Source organism: Taeniopygia guttata, chromosome 12 (assembly GCF_048771995.1).
Source record: "Taeniopygia guttata chromosome 12, bTaeGut7.mat, whole genome shotgun sequence".
NCBI classification, from domain to species: domain Eukaryota; kingdom Metazoa; phylum Chordata; class Aves; order Passeriformes; family Estrildidae; genus Taeniopygia; species Taeniopygia guttata.
Genome location: NC_133037.1, coordinates 5,688,051 through 5,702,516, shown reverse-complemented (window position 1 = coordinate 5,702,516; position 14,466 = coordinate 5,688,051). Strand labels below are relative to the sequence as shown.

The 14,466-nt window shown below is 46.4% G+C and overlaps 2 protein-coding genes across 8 annotated transcripts in view; one reads left to right on the top strand and one right to left on the bottom strand.

The window, feature by feature from the left end:
* SLC25A26 (solute carrier family 25 member 26) overlaps window positions 1-3,400 on the top strand; it is an 82,354-nt gene extending 78,954 nt beyond the window's left edge. For 5 of the 7 annotated variants that reach the window (XM_041718869.2, XM_072934873.1, XM_041718867.2 and 2 more), the window contains one exon: window positions 2,942-3,400. In XM_041718869.2, coding sequence (XP_041574803.2) covers window positions 2,942-3,180 — 239 coding nt within the window. In that variant the 3' untranslated portion in view covers window positions 3,181-3,400. Of the gene's footprint in view, window positions 1-230; window positions 465-2,941 lie in introns of those variants that run through there. The other 2 variants (XM_030283343.4, XM_030283344.4) reach the window with 2 other exon arrangements.
* A 2,716-nt stretch (window positions 3,401-6,116) lies between these two features.
* Window positions 6,117-14,466, bottom strand: part of LRIG1 (leucine rich repeats and immunoglobulin like domains 1) — a 91,179-nt gene continuing 82,829 nt past the window's right edge. The window contains 5 exon segments of the mRNA XM_012573270.5: window positions 6,117-9,785; window positions 9,941-10,246; window positions 11,355-11,501; window positions 12,102-12,224; window positions 13,488-13,907. Of these exon segments, the coding sequence (XP_012428724.5) occupies window positions 9,553-9,785; window positions 9,941-10,246; window positions 11,355-11,501; window positions 12,102-12,224; window positions 13,488-13,907 (1,229 nt within the window). The 3' untranslated portion in view covers window positions 6,117-9,552.

The following is a 14,466-nucleotide window of genomic DNA, read 5'->3' as shown; positions in this document are numbered from 1 at the left end:
GCCCCTTGGAGGGGACAAGGTGATGTGGCAGTGGGTGACTTTGGGCCCTGCATGGCTTGGTGGACTCTATAGGCATGCTTTGAAAGGGTCTGGGAGAAGTGAGGCCATGTCTGCTGCTGGTGGAAGCTGAGCTCTGAAGGGTGTGAAGAGGCATGGGTTTGACTGAGGAAACTCCCCCCACCCCCCAGCCAACAGCAGAAAGTAAAAATGTATGTTTGTGCTCTTTTCAGGGTGTTTCAGCAGTGCCCTCTTCTAAACAGCCCAGAATTAAACTCTGCTAAAAGATAGCACCAGTGGGCTAGGACCAAAAAGAGCACAATTCTGCTGAAATCAAAACAATAAGAGATCTGGAGAAAAAGTAACGTGTAAAGGAGGCCAAGCTGCGTCAGCTGCGAGGAAAAGGAAGAAAGTCTTGGGAAAAATAAACGCAGAGACTGCCATGCCTGCTGCCAATTATAAATCTATTAATCAAAACCAATAAAAGTGTCGGGCTTTTTTGGCCAGTTACAACATGACATGATTAATGGCTCCTCTAATAAATCTCGTACTTGAAGAGGAGGAACTCTGAGGGCAGAAAGACGCATTGCTTATTGCCACCTTATTAAATCCAGAGCACAGGGCTCAGCTTCCTGGTCTGCACCTAGTAAATCCCTCTGCTTCATGCCAAGAAATTCCACATCCCTTTCTGTCCAGGGAGAGCCAGGACTGGCAGGGGTTGGGATAGGGATGGGGTGAGTGGGTCTGTGAACCTCTTTGCTCTTGTCAGAGGAGTAGAGGAATCATTCATGGGAAAGGGAGTTTGCATCTTGTCTGATGGCTTTTCACACAAGGAGATAGTGGTGTTGGAAAGCCATGGATGAAGCTTCACAACTTATTGGTGAGAAACACGAGGGTTATTGGAGTGCTGATGCTGGTGAGGTGGCCTGTGTAGAGCTGGGGATGGAGCTGGTGGTGTTACACCAGGTGTCCTGTTCCTCCCATGAGCTTCCTAGCCTGAGTAGAATTGGCACATGTGAGGTACTGATTTAATTTTGAAATAACAATCCCTCGACATAGTTTAGTTTTATTTCTTGAAGTGTGGGTTATGAATCTCGATTTCAGTGGAAAAATACCAGAAGGGCACATGCCTCAGCAGTAACAGCACATGCACAGAGAAAGCCTCTGTTGCTGGGCAGCCCCTCGAGGGGAGGAGAGCAGAGAGAATTCTCTTTGGGGAGTAGAGAAGGGTCCCATCTCTGGGGGAATTTAGCCTGGCAGCCCAGCAGGGCAGAGAAAGCCTCCAGCACTGGGCTGCAAGTTACACACAATGCTTTTTTCAGCACTGGCCCCTCTGTGCTGTGCCCAAGCCCTGCATTGCCTTGCCCTGTTTCCCAGGGAAGCGGTAGAATCAGCATCCCTGGAAGTGTTCAAAGCGTGTAACTGTGGTGCTTGAGGACATGGGTTAGTGGTGGGCTTGGTCATTTTGGGCTTGTCCTTTTTCAGCCTAAATGATTCAGTGATCCAAAGAGTAACTGCAGGAGTCCTGTTAGGGATGAGGAGTGGCAGAGTGCCAGGTGAAGTCTGCAGACAGAGACCAAATCCAGCTAGACAGCAGACCTCTGCCCACCAGAGTGGTTTCAGAAATAAACCAAATTTACCTCATCTGCTGCTGGAGGCAGGCATAGCCCAGCAGAGACCAGTTTGGTCAGACCTGCCACAGAGCTCTGCTCTTTGGGTCTGGGACCTCCCTGCAGCTGCTGAGCTCTGCCCTCACACAGAAAGGAGCCCATGGGGGAAGGCTGGATTGGAGAGGCCGCGGGTGGCAGGTGGGAACAGGAAACTGGGAGAAGCAGGGCCAGGATTCTTGGAAGTGATGGTCAGTAATAGGGGTTGCCAGGGATGCAGCCTCTGGGTAACTCAGTTATGGGCCCGTTTGTGTAATAGCTGTGTCTCGAGTGGGCTGTTCTGGAAACCAATGTCTGCCCCTGCTCCCGTAATGAGGCTCCCTAATTCGGCAGGAGAGGGATGCTGTGTGCTGCTCCCTAGGATTTGCCCTATCAGTGCTCTGTCCATACATGCCTTGTACAAATTACTCTGTTTTAAAGCTGTCATTATGGTAATAGGCCCAATTGCTGTCTAGTAAAGCCATAAAATGTTTCCATCTGCCCGTGTGTGCTCCAGGCTGCTTAGCAGAGCTCATTACTGCCAGAGGTTTCCCTGTGCAGCCAGGTCTCACCAGGAATCGCAGCGTGTCCCACTGTGGACACCCTCTCAGCAGTGCTTGGGAAGGCCAGGGACAGGATCCCTGTGGAGCTCAGCCAGGCTGAGTGCCACAGGTCTGGAAGGGGGGTGGGATGCCAAACGGATTCGAGTTTACTCCTTGCTTGCCACCAAGGAAGCCTGTAATCCTCTGGGAGGATACACTGGCCTGTCCTGAAGTTGTTAAACCAGCTGTGAGTTCAGACCTGTCGAGGAATTGGCTTTGCACGAGACGAAGATCAGGTACCTAGGAAGGGTGGCAGCTGAAGGTGCCACAAATGGAATATTTCTGCTCCCTCATGGCTGTTGTGTGTTCCTGGGAATGAGCCACTGCAGTGAGCTGCAAGGGGCAGCCCCTGGCCCCGAGAGGCTGTGGGGAGCAGTGGAGGACAGGGGGACAGGGTGTTCCCACCTGTCTGCAGCTCTTTTGGCCATGTGCCCACATTCCATGTGCCTGAGCTCCCCATTCCAGTGGTCCACAATGGCCTCTGCCTTTTCCTTCTGCACCCGAGGAGAGTGGAGAGGGGTTAAAAACCACAAGCCTTGGGAGTGCTGTGTTAGGGAAGTCCAGACAGATTCCTGCAGTGAGTAGCAGGGTGGGATTTAAGAAACCAGCAGGAGAGAGTTTTCCTTGGCTGTGTTGTGCGAAGCCCCTGCATCCGCTCCCCGCTCATCCTCTCAAAGCGCCTTTCCTCTCCCTCAGCTTGTTCGCAGGTGTTGTCCCACGGATGGCAGCCATCAGCCTGGGAGGCTTCATCTTCCTGGGGACATACGAGAAGACTCGGCAGCTGCTGCTCTGAGCCAGTCCAGCCCATCCTGCTCGGGGAGAAGCCGCCGAGGAGGAGGAGGAGGAGGCGGGCTGGGAGCAGAGCCTTCCTCCCGCACCCCTCACAGCAGCTGTCCTGCAGGCTGAGAGCCACTCGCCCTGCTAGAGAAAAGTAAATCCCCCAATAATCCAGTTTCCCAAACATGAAATTTTCCTGCATGGAAAATTGGGTGAGGTAATTTTGAAGAGTCGTGCCAAAAAAGTAATGTTTGGGGGGTAAACAGCTAATTACGGTGGCTGCAAAAGGCATTATTAGAACTCCTGCAGGGAAAGTGTTTTGGAAAGCTCTGGCTTGGGGGCTGAGTGGGGAGGCTGAAATAAAGCAAGTTTTCATCATTCAGTGGCACCTGCCTCGTAACAGGGGAGGGGAAGGGGCTGATAGAGTTACAGCCTGCTGCCCTGCAACAGCACCGAAAGGATCCTGGCTTGGGAGAACTCTTTGTAAAAGACAATCATCCATTTGTTTCTGATTCGAGCTGTGTTTGTGGAAGTTTATATTCCTGTTTATACCTACAGGTGCTCAGCAAGCATTCCTGTGTGGGAGCCAGTGCAGCTTTATTAATCACACTCATATTTCTCCAGTAAAAGCACAGGCTTGTATTATTTTACAGCTGTGCGTGTGCAAAGATACGGAGCTCTGCCTTCTTCTGGTCTTCATCCCTCAGCAGCTGAAGCAGCAGGAGGATGGAAGTGCTGAAGCCTGTTGGGGGGAAGCTGGGAGGGCAAGGCAGGAAGAACATCAGAGTTCTGCTGCTGTATGGGAGGATCCTGAGGGCAAAACTCTGCTGCTGTTCTCATGTAGGAAACAGAAGCTGCAGCAGCCAAAATGGTGTGAGGATGAGTGTGATGGAACGACCTCATTGGAATTATTCAACATTATCACCAGGCTCGGTGCTGGGGGTTTACAGCACCAGCTTGGCTGATGCTGAGGGGTGGCTGGGGAGGTTTAGCTGTGGAGGGTGTTTGTGTGGGCAGGCAAAGCCAAGGGGCTGTGCTGGGTGGTGGTTTCCTGCGTGGGAGTGGTGCTACAGGGCCCTGGGATGAGCCATGCCGGGTCACTCATCCTGCTGGCACTGTCCCTGTCATGCCAACACTGATGTGCTGCCCCAGAGTGCTGTAATTTACCTGTGAGGCTGTTCCCATCCTGAGGACAATGTACAGGTGTCTGGAGTCTAGGGAGAGGGAGAACCTGCCCAGAGTGCCTACAGCACACGCTGGATGTTTTATTACACTGCTATGTTGTAAATGCAGGCAAGCCCGGTGGGAATGCTGATGTCTGACTCAGTTCAGAAGGCTGAATGATTTCAGTGTTACAAATATGCTAAAATACATTAATATACTATATAAAGGAAGATACTAAAACTGCATAACTCCTTTTTCTAACTACCATATCTAACTCACTCACAACTTGTGACCCTGTCAAGAGTCCAGCCCCAGGTGGGTTGGATTTGCCATCAGGCTCAAACAATCCTCACCAGAATCCAATCAAGCACTCACCCCAGGTAAACAATTCTCCAAACACATTCCACGTGAGAAAAACAAGGAGCAGAAATAGAAATTGTTTTCTCTTCCTTTCTCTCTGTTCACCTCTTATGAAAAATCCTGAGAGAGAAATGTGCTGCCACACTGCTATCCATGACAGAGTAGTAAGACTTTTTAGAGGCCAAAACTTAGAAAATAATTGGCAGACAAGTAAAACATACAGAACAAAGGACATAATTCTTAAAAATAATCTTCAATTAAAATAGGGAATTCAGCCAAGTCCCGTGTTGGCTGGTTGGTAACACTACTTATTACCATGGCTTGGTGAAGCTGTGCTTCCTGCCACTTTGAGGCTGTCTCTTTTAGGACATTCTATATATACATATATCACATTCAATTTTAGGGGCTGGGAAGGGAGGGAGATTTATTACTGTGTCTCAAAAATCTATCAAATTTTCTATTGAAGCTCTTTAAACATGGTGAGGGGGTTAGCACTGCAGCTGATGCATTTAATTACTTGAGTTGTAAATAATCATCTTTATGTCGTTGGGTCCAAATGTTACATTTTTTTGTTGTTTTTATTTAATATTGCAGAATCAGTTTTTGTCATCACCTTTTTTTTTTTAATTAAAATAAAAATCCCCAACCAAAACCCAGCCAAGCAGCTAAATTGTTTTAGCCAAGCTAATGGTGGGAGGGGACAGACCTCAAGTGATTGCCCTTCCTCTGTGCCAGTGGCACAGCTCTGCCGCACAAGAAGGCCAAAGGTACCTGGGGATCAGGTAAGTGACAGCCCCAGGTGGCCTGGGCTGTTCTGCATGCATCAGTTTGCCTCATATGGATGAAAAGGACATTTTTAGTTTTGGAAAACTGGGGAGAAAAAATAGACCAAAAATTGCATGGATTCCCCTATGACTGTTTGCCTTAAGTTTTGGCAATGTTTTATTTCAAGTTTACCAAAATTCAATGTAGCCCATTACTAGGATAAAGTAGGATAACAAATTTTACACCAGGCACCAGCCTCTTAAAACCTCTCTCCATTTTAAAACAAATTAACTCCTAGATGTGTTAAGGAACTTTGAGTATTCTCAGACAACCTGCTTTATACCCAAAGCAATAATTTCAAGGGCGAGTTAGTTTCAATTTTTAAAAAATCTACAGAAGCTGAATTGAGATTTTTAGTTAAAGCAGGAATTCAGGCTTATGTCCAAAGCTACCTCTGGAATTTCCACCCAGGGTGGGGTTGGGGTTTGGGAATACCAGAGGTGTTCACAACTGCAGCTGGGTCTGGTGCTGTCCTGGCCCTGTTTTTACTTGCACGCACACACACACACACCTCGTGTGTTCTGTTCTCTGCCAAGATAGGGGGACTTGCCAGATACTAAAGCAAGCTGATGTATTGGAAACGTATTTCTTACAAGTTCTGTATTGTATTTTTCAATCCAGCCCCAAATTCCACCCCATCCACATCCCAGGCTGTCAGAGCCTCACGCTGTTCCCCAGGATCTCATGGCCCAATATCAAGAGCAGTTTATCTCCATTTTCATAAGAGAAAGACAGAAAAGAGATATAGCAATGGATTAGAATTTTATTTAATTTTCAACTGAAACTCCCAAAAGCTCACTCTCAACAGATCAGCCGTAATATTATAAATGAACTTTTATTAAAGACACTTCAATGCCGTTTGTTAGACACTTCAATATCTTACATGTTTTTCAATGTACAACATTGTACCAAATTCTCTAATAAATAAATAAATTTGTACACAAAAGTAATACTTCCTCTTTCACATTGCCTCTTAGAAGCAGCAAATTCACATATTTAGTGGAAGTCATAACATTAGGCAGTTAACTTTATTCAGAAACATTATTTTCAATGTTAACATGGTAAATATGCATTTGTATGTGCACTGGTGATGACATTTCTGCCAGCAAAACGAGCCCATCGAATCATTCCCATCTTCCCCATGTCCCTGGTTCCATGAGTTAGTTCTGGAGCACTTTTCCCTTCAGAGCAAAGGGAAAACTGTGCTCGGTTTATAATTTTCTGACATCCATTTCCTCTGCTCTGAATAAACTTGGCACTCAACATAATTCGCCACCTGTCTCAAAGTGCAAACGTGTCAATAGTCAGGGACTGGGACAGACAGGTACTGGCTGAATTATGCCTGGCTTCATCCAGGGGCAGCTGCTGCTCTCCCTGACCCTCCGGGCCTGGGGTCCTTCCCTTACAGGAGCTGGTGGCTCCTCAAGCTAAGGCTGGGTAGGACCAGCTTTAATAAAACCAAGGGGCAGCTTGGAGCTGCTCCTGAAACCCCACAGGTGCAGCAGCACTGGGGCACATCCCTCAGTGATGGAGCTAAAGTGAACATGAGGTGTTTCTGCCCTTGTCTCTGCTGCTTGTTCTGAACCACAGTCCTGGCAAAGGTGGATTCCCAGACTTGGCCCCGGCGGAACTGGTATTTGAGTTGCTCCTAAGGAAAAAAGTAACAACGCCCCCTCCCACCCATGATAAACCTGCCCCAAAGTAGTCATCACCAGAGTTAGCAACCTCATGTTAGCAGAACTCAAATCACAAAGAACAGGAGTCCTCCATCCACAGGTACCAACAAACACCAACAGAAAGCAACCTTTCTATAAATAAAAAGCATCATTGTGAAGTCAGAAGTGACAAAGATCTCTTTGACTGAGGTGGGCATTTCTTTATACCCCCCCATTAATGGATGGACTTAAAAGACCACATAAAAACATCTGGGACATTTCCACTTAAAAGTCGATTCAACCATGAATCCACAGTTTTCCTTATAAAACAAGTGTATTTCTAACTAGCCCAGAACTGCTACACAAAGCAGCATAACTCACTTGAAGGTGATATTCTCATATAGAGAGTCTGGCTGTTCAACTACAAAGTGTAATATTGTGTTGCAGGGAAAAAAAAAAGTATTGGATGAATTAGTGATACAGCTGTCCCCCTAGGAGTATAGTTTAGTTTTGTTGTCAAAACAGCTCTATGGTTTCAAACCCCCCTGGAACAGATGTGGTTTTTGGGTGTGAAAATACATTATACTGGCACAGGTTATTTATTCTAAGCAGGGCAAGGCTGGATTGCTGCACACACCTCAGACAGGTAGAGCTGGGTCCCTTTGGGAGGGGAAGGGCCTGTGGTGAGGGCTGTGGTTCTCAGTGCTGTGCACACATGGCAGGTAAAACCTCTGTGATGACGTGTTTGAGAGGTGCACTGTTATGAGACCACCCCTGGTTTACTGCACAAGTTATTTATTTTGGTAACAACTTCTTCCCAGTCAAAACAGCCTTTTCCTCTGGTTGTTTTGGGGCTCTGCACTGTTGAAGAGTTATTTAGTGCCTCCTGTGTGGTCCACTCTAAAGTCTCACACAGTCACAGTTCAAATACTAATTTGTATAAAGTTTTGAAAAAATAATGGAATTTAAGTTCTTCCACCAACAGGAAAATATCAGGTTGCTATATAATTGCTCGCTGCTTTTTTTCTTTATAAATTTCATTTGACACAGTTAAAGATCTCTGTTATTAAATGTGTTAAGTACAATAAATTTCTAAGGAAGTACAATAAATTTCTAAGGGAAAGGAAATTCGTGCTAGTGAATCCAATTGAATCACAGAAAGTCTTTGGTTGGAAGGGGTAGAATCACAGGATTAACTAGGTTGGAAGAGACCTTTGAGATGATCAAGTCCAACCTATGGCCTAACACCACCTTATCATCTAAACCATGGCTAAGTGCCAGATCCAATATTTTTCTAAACCTGTCCAGGCACGGTGACTCCACTGTCTCCCTGTTCAGTCAGTGCCCCCAGGTCCCTTTCTGCCTGGCCACTGTCCCCAGCCTGTACCACAGGGGTTGTTGTGGCCAAAGTGCAGGATCCGGCACTTGGATTTGTTGAACTTCACGTTGTTGGATTTAGCCCATCTATCCAGCCTGTCCTGACCTTAAAGATGCTCTTGTTCCAGCCCTCTGCCATGGGCAGGGAGACCTTTCATTAGTCCAGGTTGCTCAGAGGTCCATCCAGCCTGGACACCTACAGGGATGGGACATCTGCAGCTTCTCTGGCAACTGTACCAGTGCCTCACCATCCTCACAGGGAAGAATTTCAATTTCTTCTGTATCTAACCTAAATTTCCCCTTTTTCACTTTGAACTCATTACTTCTTACACTGAAGGCACCAGAACTGTGTGCAGAACCCCAGGTGGGGTCTCACCTGAGTGGAGCAGAGGAGAAGAATCTGCTGCCCACCATGCTGTGGATGCAGGCCAGGACATGGTTGGATCTCTGGGCTGTGAGGACACATGGCCAGGGCACTCCAGCCTCTGACCCACCAACACTCCCAAGTCCCTCTCCACAGGGCTGTTCCTGGTCACTTTTCCACCCAACCAGTACCTGGGATTGCCCCAGCCCTGATGTACATGGTGTAAAGGAACTTCCACTGAAAAGAGGGACAATCCCTTTGGAACAGTCTGGCATTTAAAAGTTTTGTTTATGCATTTAAGGCACCAGAATTATTTCTCTCACAAAGTTTAACAGCAACCTGATACTGAAAACAATATTGCCAAAATTGTAAAATTTCACTCAGTTTTCCATGCACTAAAGATTAAAATAGCCTCTGTAAAAGATATATATATTTTTTATATATATATTTATATATGAAAACTCTTATGTACAGTTGTATCAAATACTTTTCTCTTTACACAATAATCCCTTGCATTTATGTGCTTCATATGCAAGTTGACTTTTGAACACTTCATACTTCTCAGGGAAGTTTTAAACTATGTACAATCAGATGACGCTCGAACAGGAGTTTGTTCCCCATACAAGCTTGTTTCTCATACCTCAGTTGGTTGCCTTTGCCAGGCCATCAGTTCAAGATTCGAGGTAGAAGTAAGTAGCCTATATACTCTGTGCAAAAAAAAAAAAAAAATTTAAAAAAAGTAATAGTGTGTTTGTTGATTTGCACGTGGCAGTCAGTCTGTGCTCTCAGTCCAGAGACCTGTTGGGCAGCTTGGGCTCGTGAGTGGAGTCACGGCGCTGGGCTGTGGTGCTGTTGGGCAGGAGAGCCTGCTCCACCTCTGCTTCCCTCTGCAGATCCAGTAGTGCTGGGGATATTTCAGGAAGCACGTTCAGTTGCTTTAATGACCCTCCTGCAGGTGAAGCTCTCACCAAATTAAGGTTGTTAAGCTCTGAAGGCTTTGCTGCTGCTTGTGAAGAGCCTGCAAAACCCCAAAGGAGCAGCGTGGTTAGGTGATGCTCCCTAGAGGTATTTCCCAACCCTAATAAATCTATTCTATGCTCAAACCATCACAGGGCTGTGCTACAAGCCCGCTGGTGGCCCCAGGGCCAGGGGTGACCCTGAGGAAGGACGTACCGTGCGTGTCCGCGAGCAGCGCGCCGGCCGTGCCCTCCGCCCTTATCCTGTCGTGGTTGCTGGGGTACAGGGTCCCATCTGTCTCCACCCTCTTGCCACTGGCAATCCCGTTGCAGGGCTGAGCATGAAGAAGGCTGGTGCCTGCACCCCTCTTCCTGTGGTGCTCCCTGCTGCTCAGTGCGCTGGGGTGGGTGTTTTGGGTGTTTTCCACAGTCCTCAGGCTCTCCGAGTCCTTGGGGTAGATGTGGACGTTCACGCTGTCCGTGCTGCCGCTGCACTCCGTGCACACCACGGGCAGCCCGTAGCCTTTGGGGGAAAAAGGGAAAATGAACAAGGTAAGAGGAGCAGCTGGAAGTGGTCAGCACTGGAGCACACAAATCATGGCAGGAAAGGGCAGTTCTGTGTAGTTCACTGGGGGAATCTCTCACTAAGTAATGTGGGCACTTTCTGGTATTACACAGGGCTATTGCACACCTGCCATCTGTAGCCACCATCACTCAAGGTAGTTCCAGTTAACAGCTTTAGTTAGTTAGGGATTCTTTTTCACACCAAAGTACTTGTAACTTTCTTTTTTTTTTTTTTAAATAAATAATGCATTTATTTCCTTTTCCAGACTTTCTAATCAGGGTAGAAGTGCAAAGTGGAACTTTACTGTAGCTGCTTTAAAATACCAAGTTACCTTTCTTATTTTTGTGCTGCTGCTTTACAGGGAGAGCATCAGCTTGCACTGTTGTCTCAAGATATGTTATTACTGGTAGTGGGAACAACAGATGAGCAGAATTCAAAGCAGCAAGGAGTTTGTAAATGTTGAAAGTTAATTTCCTTAGTGCACTCAGCAACTTTCCATTATTAAACTTTACATTCAGTTCTTCTGGAGAGAAAATTTGTTTCACTGGCTGATTTTCTGTGGCTTTTACAATACAGTGTGAGAACAGAAAGCACATCCTAAAAATAGAGAAGTATGAGTGGAACACCATAGAAATTGGCAAAGAGCAGAGGCAGGTGTAGTGCCCAAAAAAACCTTTAAATTTTCAAAATAAATTAAAAAGCTGAGTTTTGAAGTCGATAGCCCTTTTAAAAGAGCATGAAAAAAATTTAACACTTTCAGTTTTGAAAGTGCTCTCATAATTTAAGAATATTTCAAATCAAAATTCCCATCAGCCAGCTGCACAGAATGGCAATTAGGAGCTTTACTCTGCTTCTTTCTGATGGTTCCTCAAATTCCAACTATCCAAGCTGGAGAGAGGATCAAAGCAAGCAGGACAAAGTAAATTTTCTGTGCTTGCACCTGAGAATCATTCTGAGCTTTTTTTTCTCTGAAGGTAACAATTTCTTGTGTTAATGCTGTCTGACTTGGAGGGTTTTGTGATCTGTACAAACACGAAATGCCTTCCCAGATTGATGGGTTTTGTACCTGTCTTATCTGGAACAAGCATTCCATCGGCCATGTCCTCAGTTTTCCAAGTGTCTTTATTATAGCTGATACACAGCTTGGGCTGTCTACAACCTACAGCAGGAGCTTCAACATCTGGACACCTTCCAACATCAGCCTGACACATCCCTGTAACAAACAAACCATCTGGGTAAAGATCACAGCCATCTGCTCACAGTTAAATGACTTGTTGGTCTTACTTACACTGGAAAAGGGAGAAGAAAATAGAAATGAAGATAACAGATAATTTTCAGCCAACATTTAACAGAAAAAATGCTGCACAATCTCAGGAGGATCTTAGTTCAGAACTCTTAACTTCTCCTTCCTAATGTGCTGTGTTTAAATAGTGTAAAACCCCAACATTTAATTTCAAAGCCTGAAGGCAGGGACAGGCAATGTTAATGCATTTTCTGGTATGACTGTGGGTAACTCTGCTGCCAAAAAAAGAATCCAAAATTAGCAAAAAAACAGTCCTTAGGGCTTGAGTGAGCAGTTTCTGAGGCAGTCAGGAACACTTTCTGAGGCTTGTAGGAACACTTACACCTGGGAGAGGAGAGCTCTGTGAAGTCAAACACAGATCCCTGCTCTGCATAAATGCAGGAGTTACATTATAAAGATCTCTCAGATAACTCAGAACAAACACAAACACAGAAGCACTCCAGGCTGAGATTTCTACCTCCCATATCAAGTTCAGATGCAGCATTAGAGGATAATTAAAGCATTTCTCACCGTTGCTGTCGATGTGCCCGTTGGGCTGCTGGGTGTCCACTCCGATGGCCACGTCCTGGCGCTCCGACAGAGTCCCCTGGGAGGACAAGTAGCTTGGCACATCAGGAGGCACAATAGTCTCATCTAGAGCAATGGGAGAATGGAAAAATCAATTCCCAGCAGGATTTTCAAAGTAAATTCACATTTTCAAGGGGGATTTGGGACCAGATCTAGAACCAGTTATTTTCTGTAGGTGCACTGGAAACTGAACTGCCTAAATATTCCCTTCCCCTCAGAAGCCTCACTACTGATTTTTCAAAGTTTAAAACTGTGGAAGACAGTGCTGATAAACACTTAGAGTGTTTGCACGTGGCATGGTCAGTACCTAGTAGGTGGAGTAGAACTATTTGTTCAGAGTAAGTAAATCTTTCCCCTGAAATTCAGTCCCTCCTTTTACTTCTGCCTTCTGAAGTCAGGAGTAAAAGTATTCTGCAGAACAGGGTGTTTGATTCTCTTAAGCAGGAAATAAGTCTTAAACCTCTTGGCTTTCTCCGTTTTCTATCAGGCAATTTCAGTTTCCCTTGCCACACAAAACCAAGTGAAATTCAATTATATCGAGCACGAAGCCCTGGATTTTGAGGACTAAAAAAAGGAGTTATAAAATAATCCCACTTATACATCACACTGCTAATAGGCTATTCAAGACTTCCTACCTAGCCCATGTCTTTAAAAATCCTTTTGTGCTCTATCTAAAGCTAAGCATAATGTAGAAAGGCTGGAAATTCCAAGCAGGCTGGGAAAGTCTTAGGCTGATTCTTCCATACTTCTGTTTTGTTCAGAGGCTGCATAAGGAGGGCAGGAGACTTCATTCTCACTGCAACACTTATTTCAGCACCAAATTATCCACTCTGAGTATCAGGAGAAAGCAATAAATGCTAATTCTTCCTCTAAAAAATAACAGATACCCCCCCTTCATCAGGGTATCAGGTAGTATTTGAAACATGGAATAAGGAAGTCCAGCTCCCAAGTCTTAATTTTTCAAGTTTTGACTTTGAAGTCTTTGAAAATACATATTTCAAAAAGTAAGACAGGTTCCCAGCATCACAGACATCATCTAGACTATCCCAAAAGTTATCATTTCTGGTCATGGAAAACCAAAGTAGCAAAGCAATGGCTGGAACTACTGCCAAGTGGAAAAGACCTTCCTGAAGAGCAAGCCAAGGGGAGAAATGCAGCTCTGAACATGCTTCAGCAGCAAGTGAAAGCTCTGTTCCAGCCCTGTGAGCCAAGAGAACCAGGGAGATAAGCCAGCTGCAGTTCCAGTGGACTGTGAGGCTCCCCGAGGAGCAGGCTCAGCCTCGGTGGCAGCACGAACGGTTAGAGGGGGGCTCCGGACACGGCAGCTACCTGTGTTGGTGACACTGTACTCCTCACTCTTCTTCCTGGTCTGGTAGATGATGCAGACCCAGACCAGGGAGGTGAGCACGATGCTGCAGACCACGGCGATGGTGATGATGCCCACGGTGGTGCGGTCCTTGCGGCAGCCCAGCGCCTGCAGGATGCTGACGTGGCTGTGCGCGCGCTCCGTGCCCAGCGTGTTGGACATCTCGCACGTGTACTTCCCCGCGTCCTCCAGCACCACGTTCCTCACGATCAGCAGCTGGTTGCCCGAGGTGAAGTGGTGCCTTTCTGTCACCACCAGGGGCTGGTCACCTTTCAGCCAGGTGATGCGGGGCGGGGGGCTCCCCGTGGCTTTGCACTGGAGAGCCACGGTCTCGCCGACGGACACCACGTGATCTTCCAGCGGGTGGACCAAGGATGGTGTCTCTGCAGGACAACAAACACAGAAATTAATTTTTAGGGATAGTGTAACGACAGATTTAACAGCACTGGATGTTCCTTGTGTTCCTGCAGACACAGCAATGCTCCAAGCAGGCACTTGCTCAGGAATATGGCAGCTGCACACAACAGATCTAACAACCACAGCCGAGGTCCCACTTCCCACAACCAACTGGTGTTAAGTTTTCTCAACAAGAAACTTCTGGGGATGTGGGCCAACAGCTGAAATGTGAATTATTTCACAGAGCAAGAGAGATGAAGTGCAATTTCCTTTTGAAGTAATTTTCCCAGACAGCAAACAGGCTGGTTGGAGGGGCTTCCTCAGCACAAAGGGAGATGTGACTTACAGCTCCTTCTCTTACTTAACAGGTATTTTTCATTAGTGAACTACAGTGTAAAAGAATGAAACAAGACTAAGCAGACCATTTGACTCTGTCTCTCTTCTGTCTGCAACTGGTAAAGAGCTTGAATGGCCATCCCTCCCAGTTCCCACTTGCACTCAGCCTCCTGGGGCACTGGTAGTCCTTTTGGGGACTACCTAAAAACA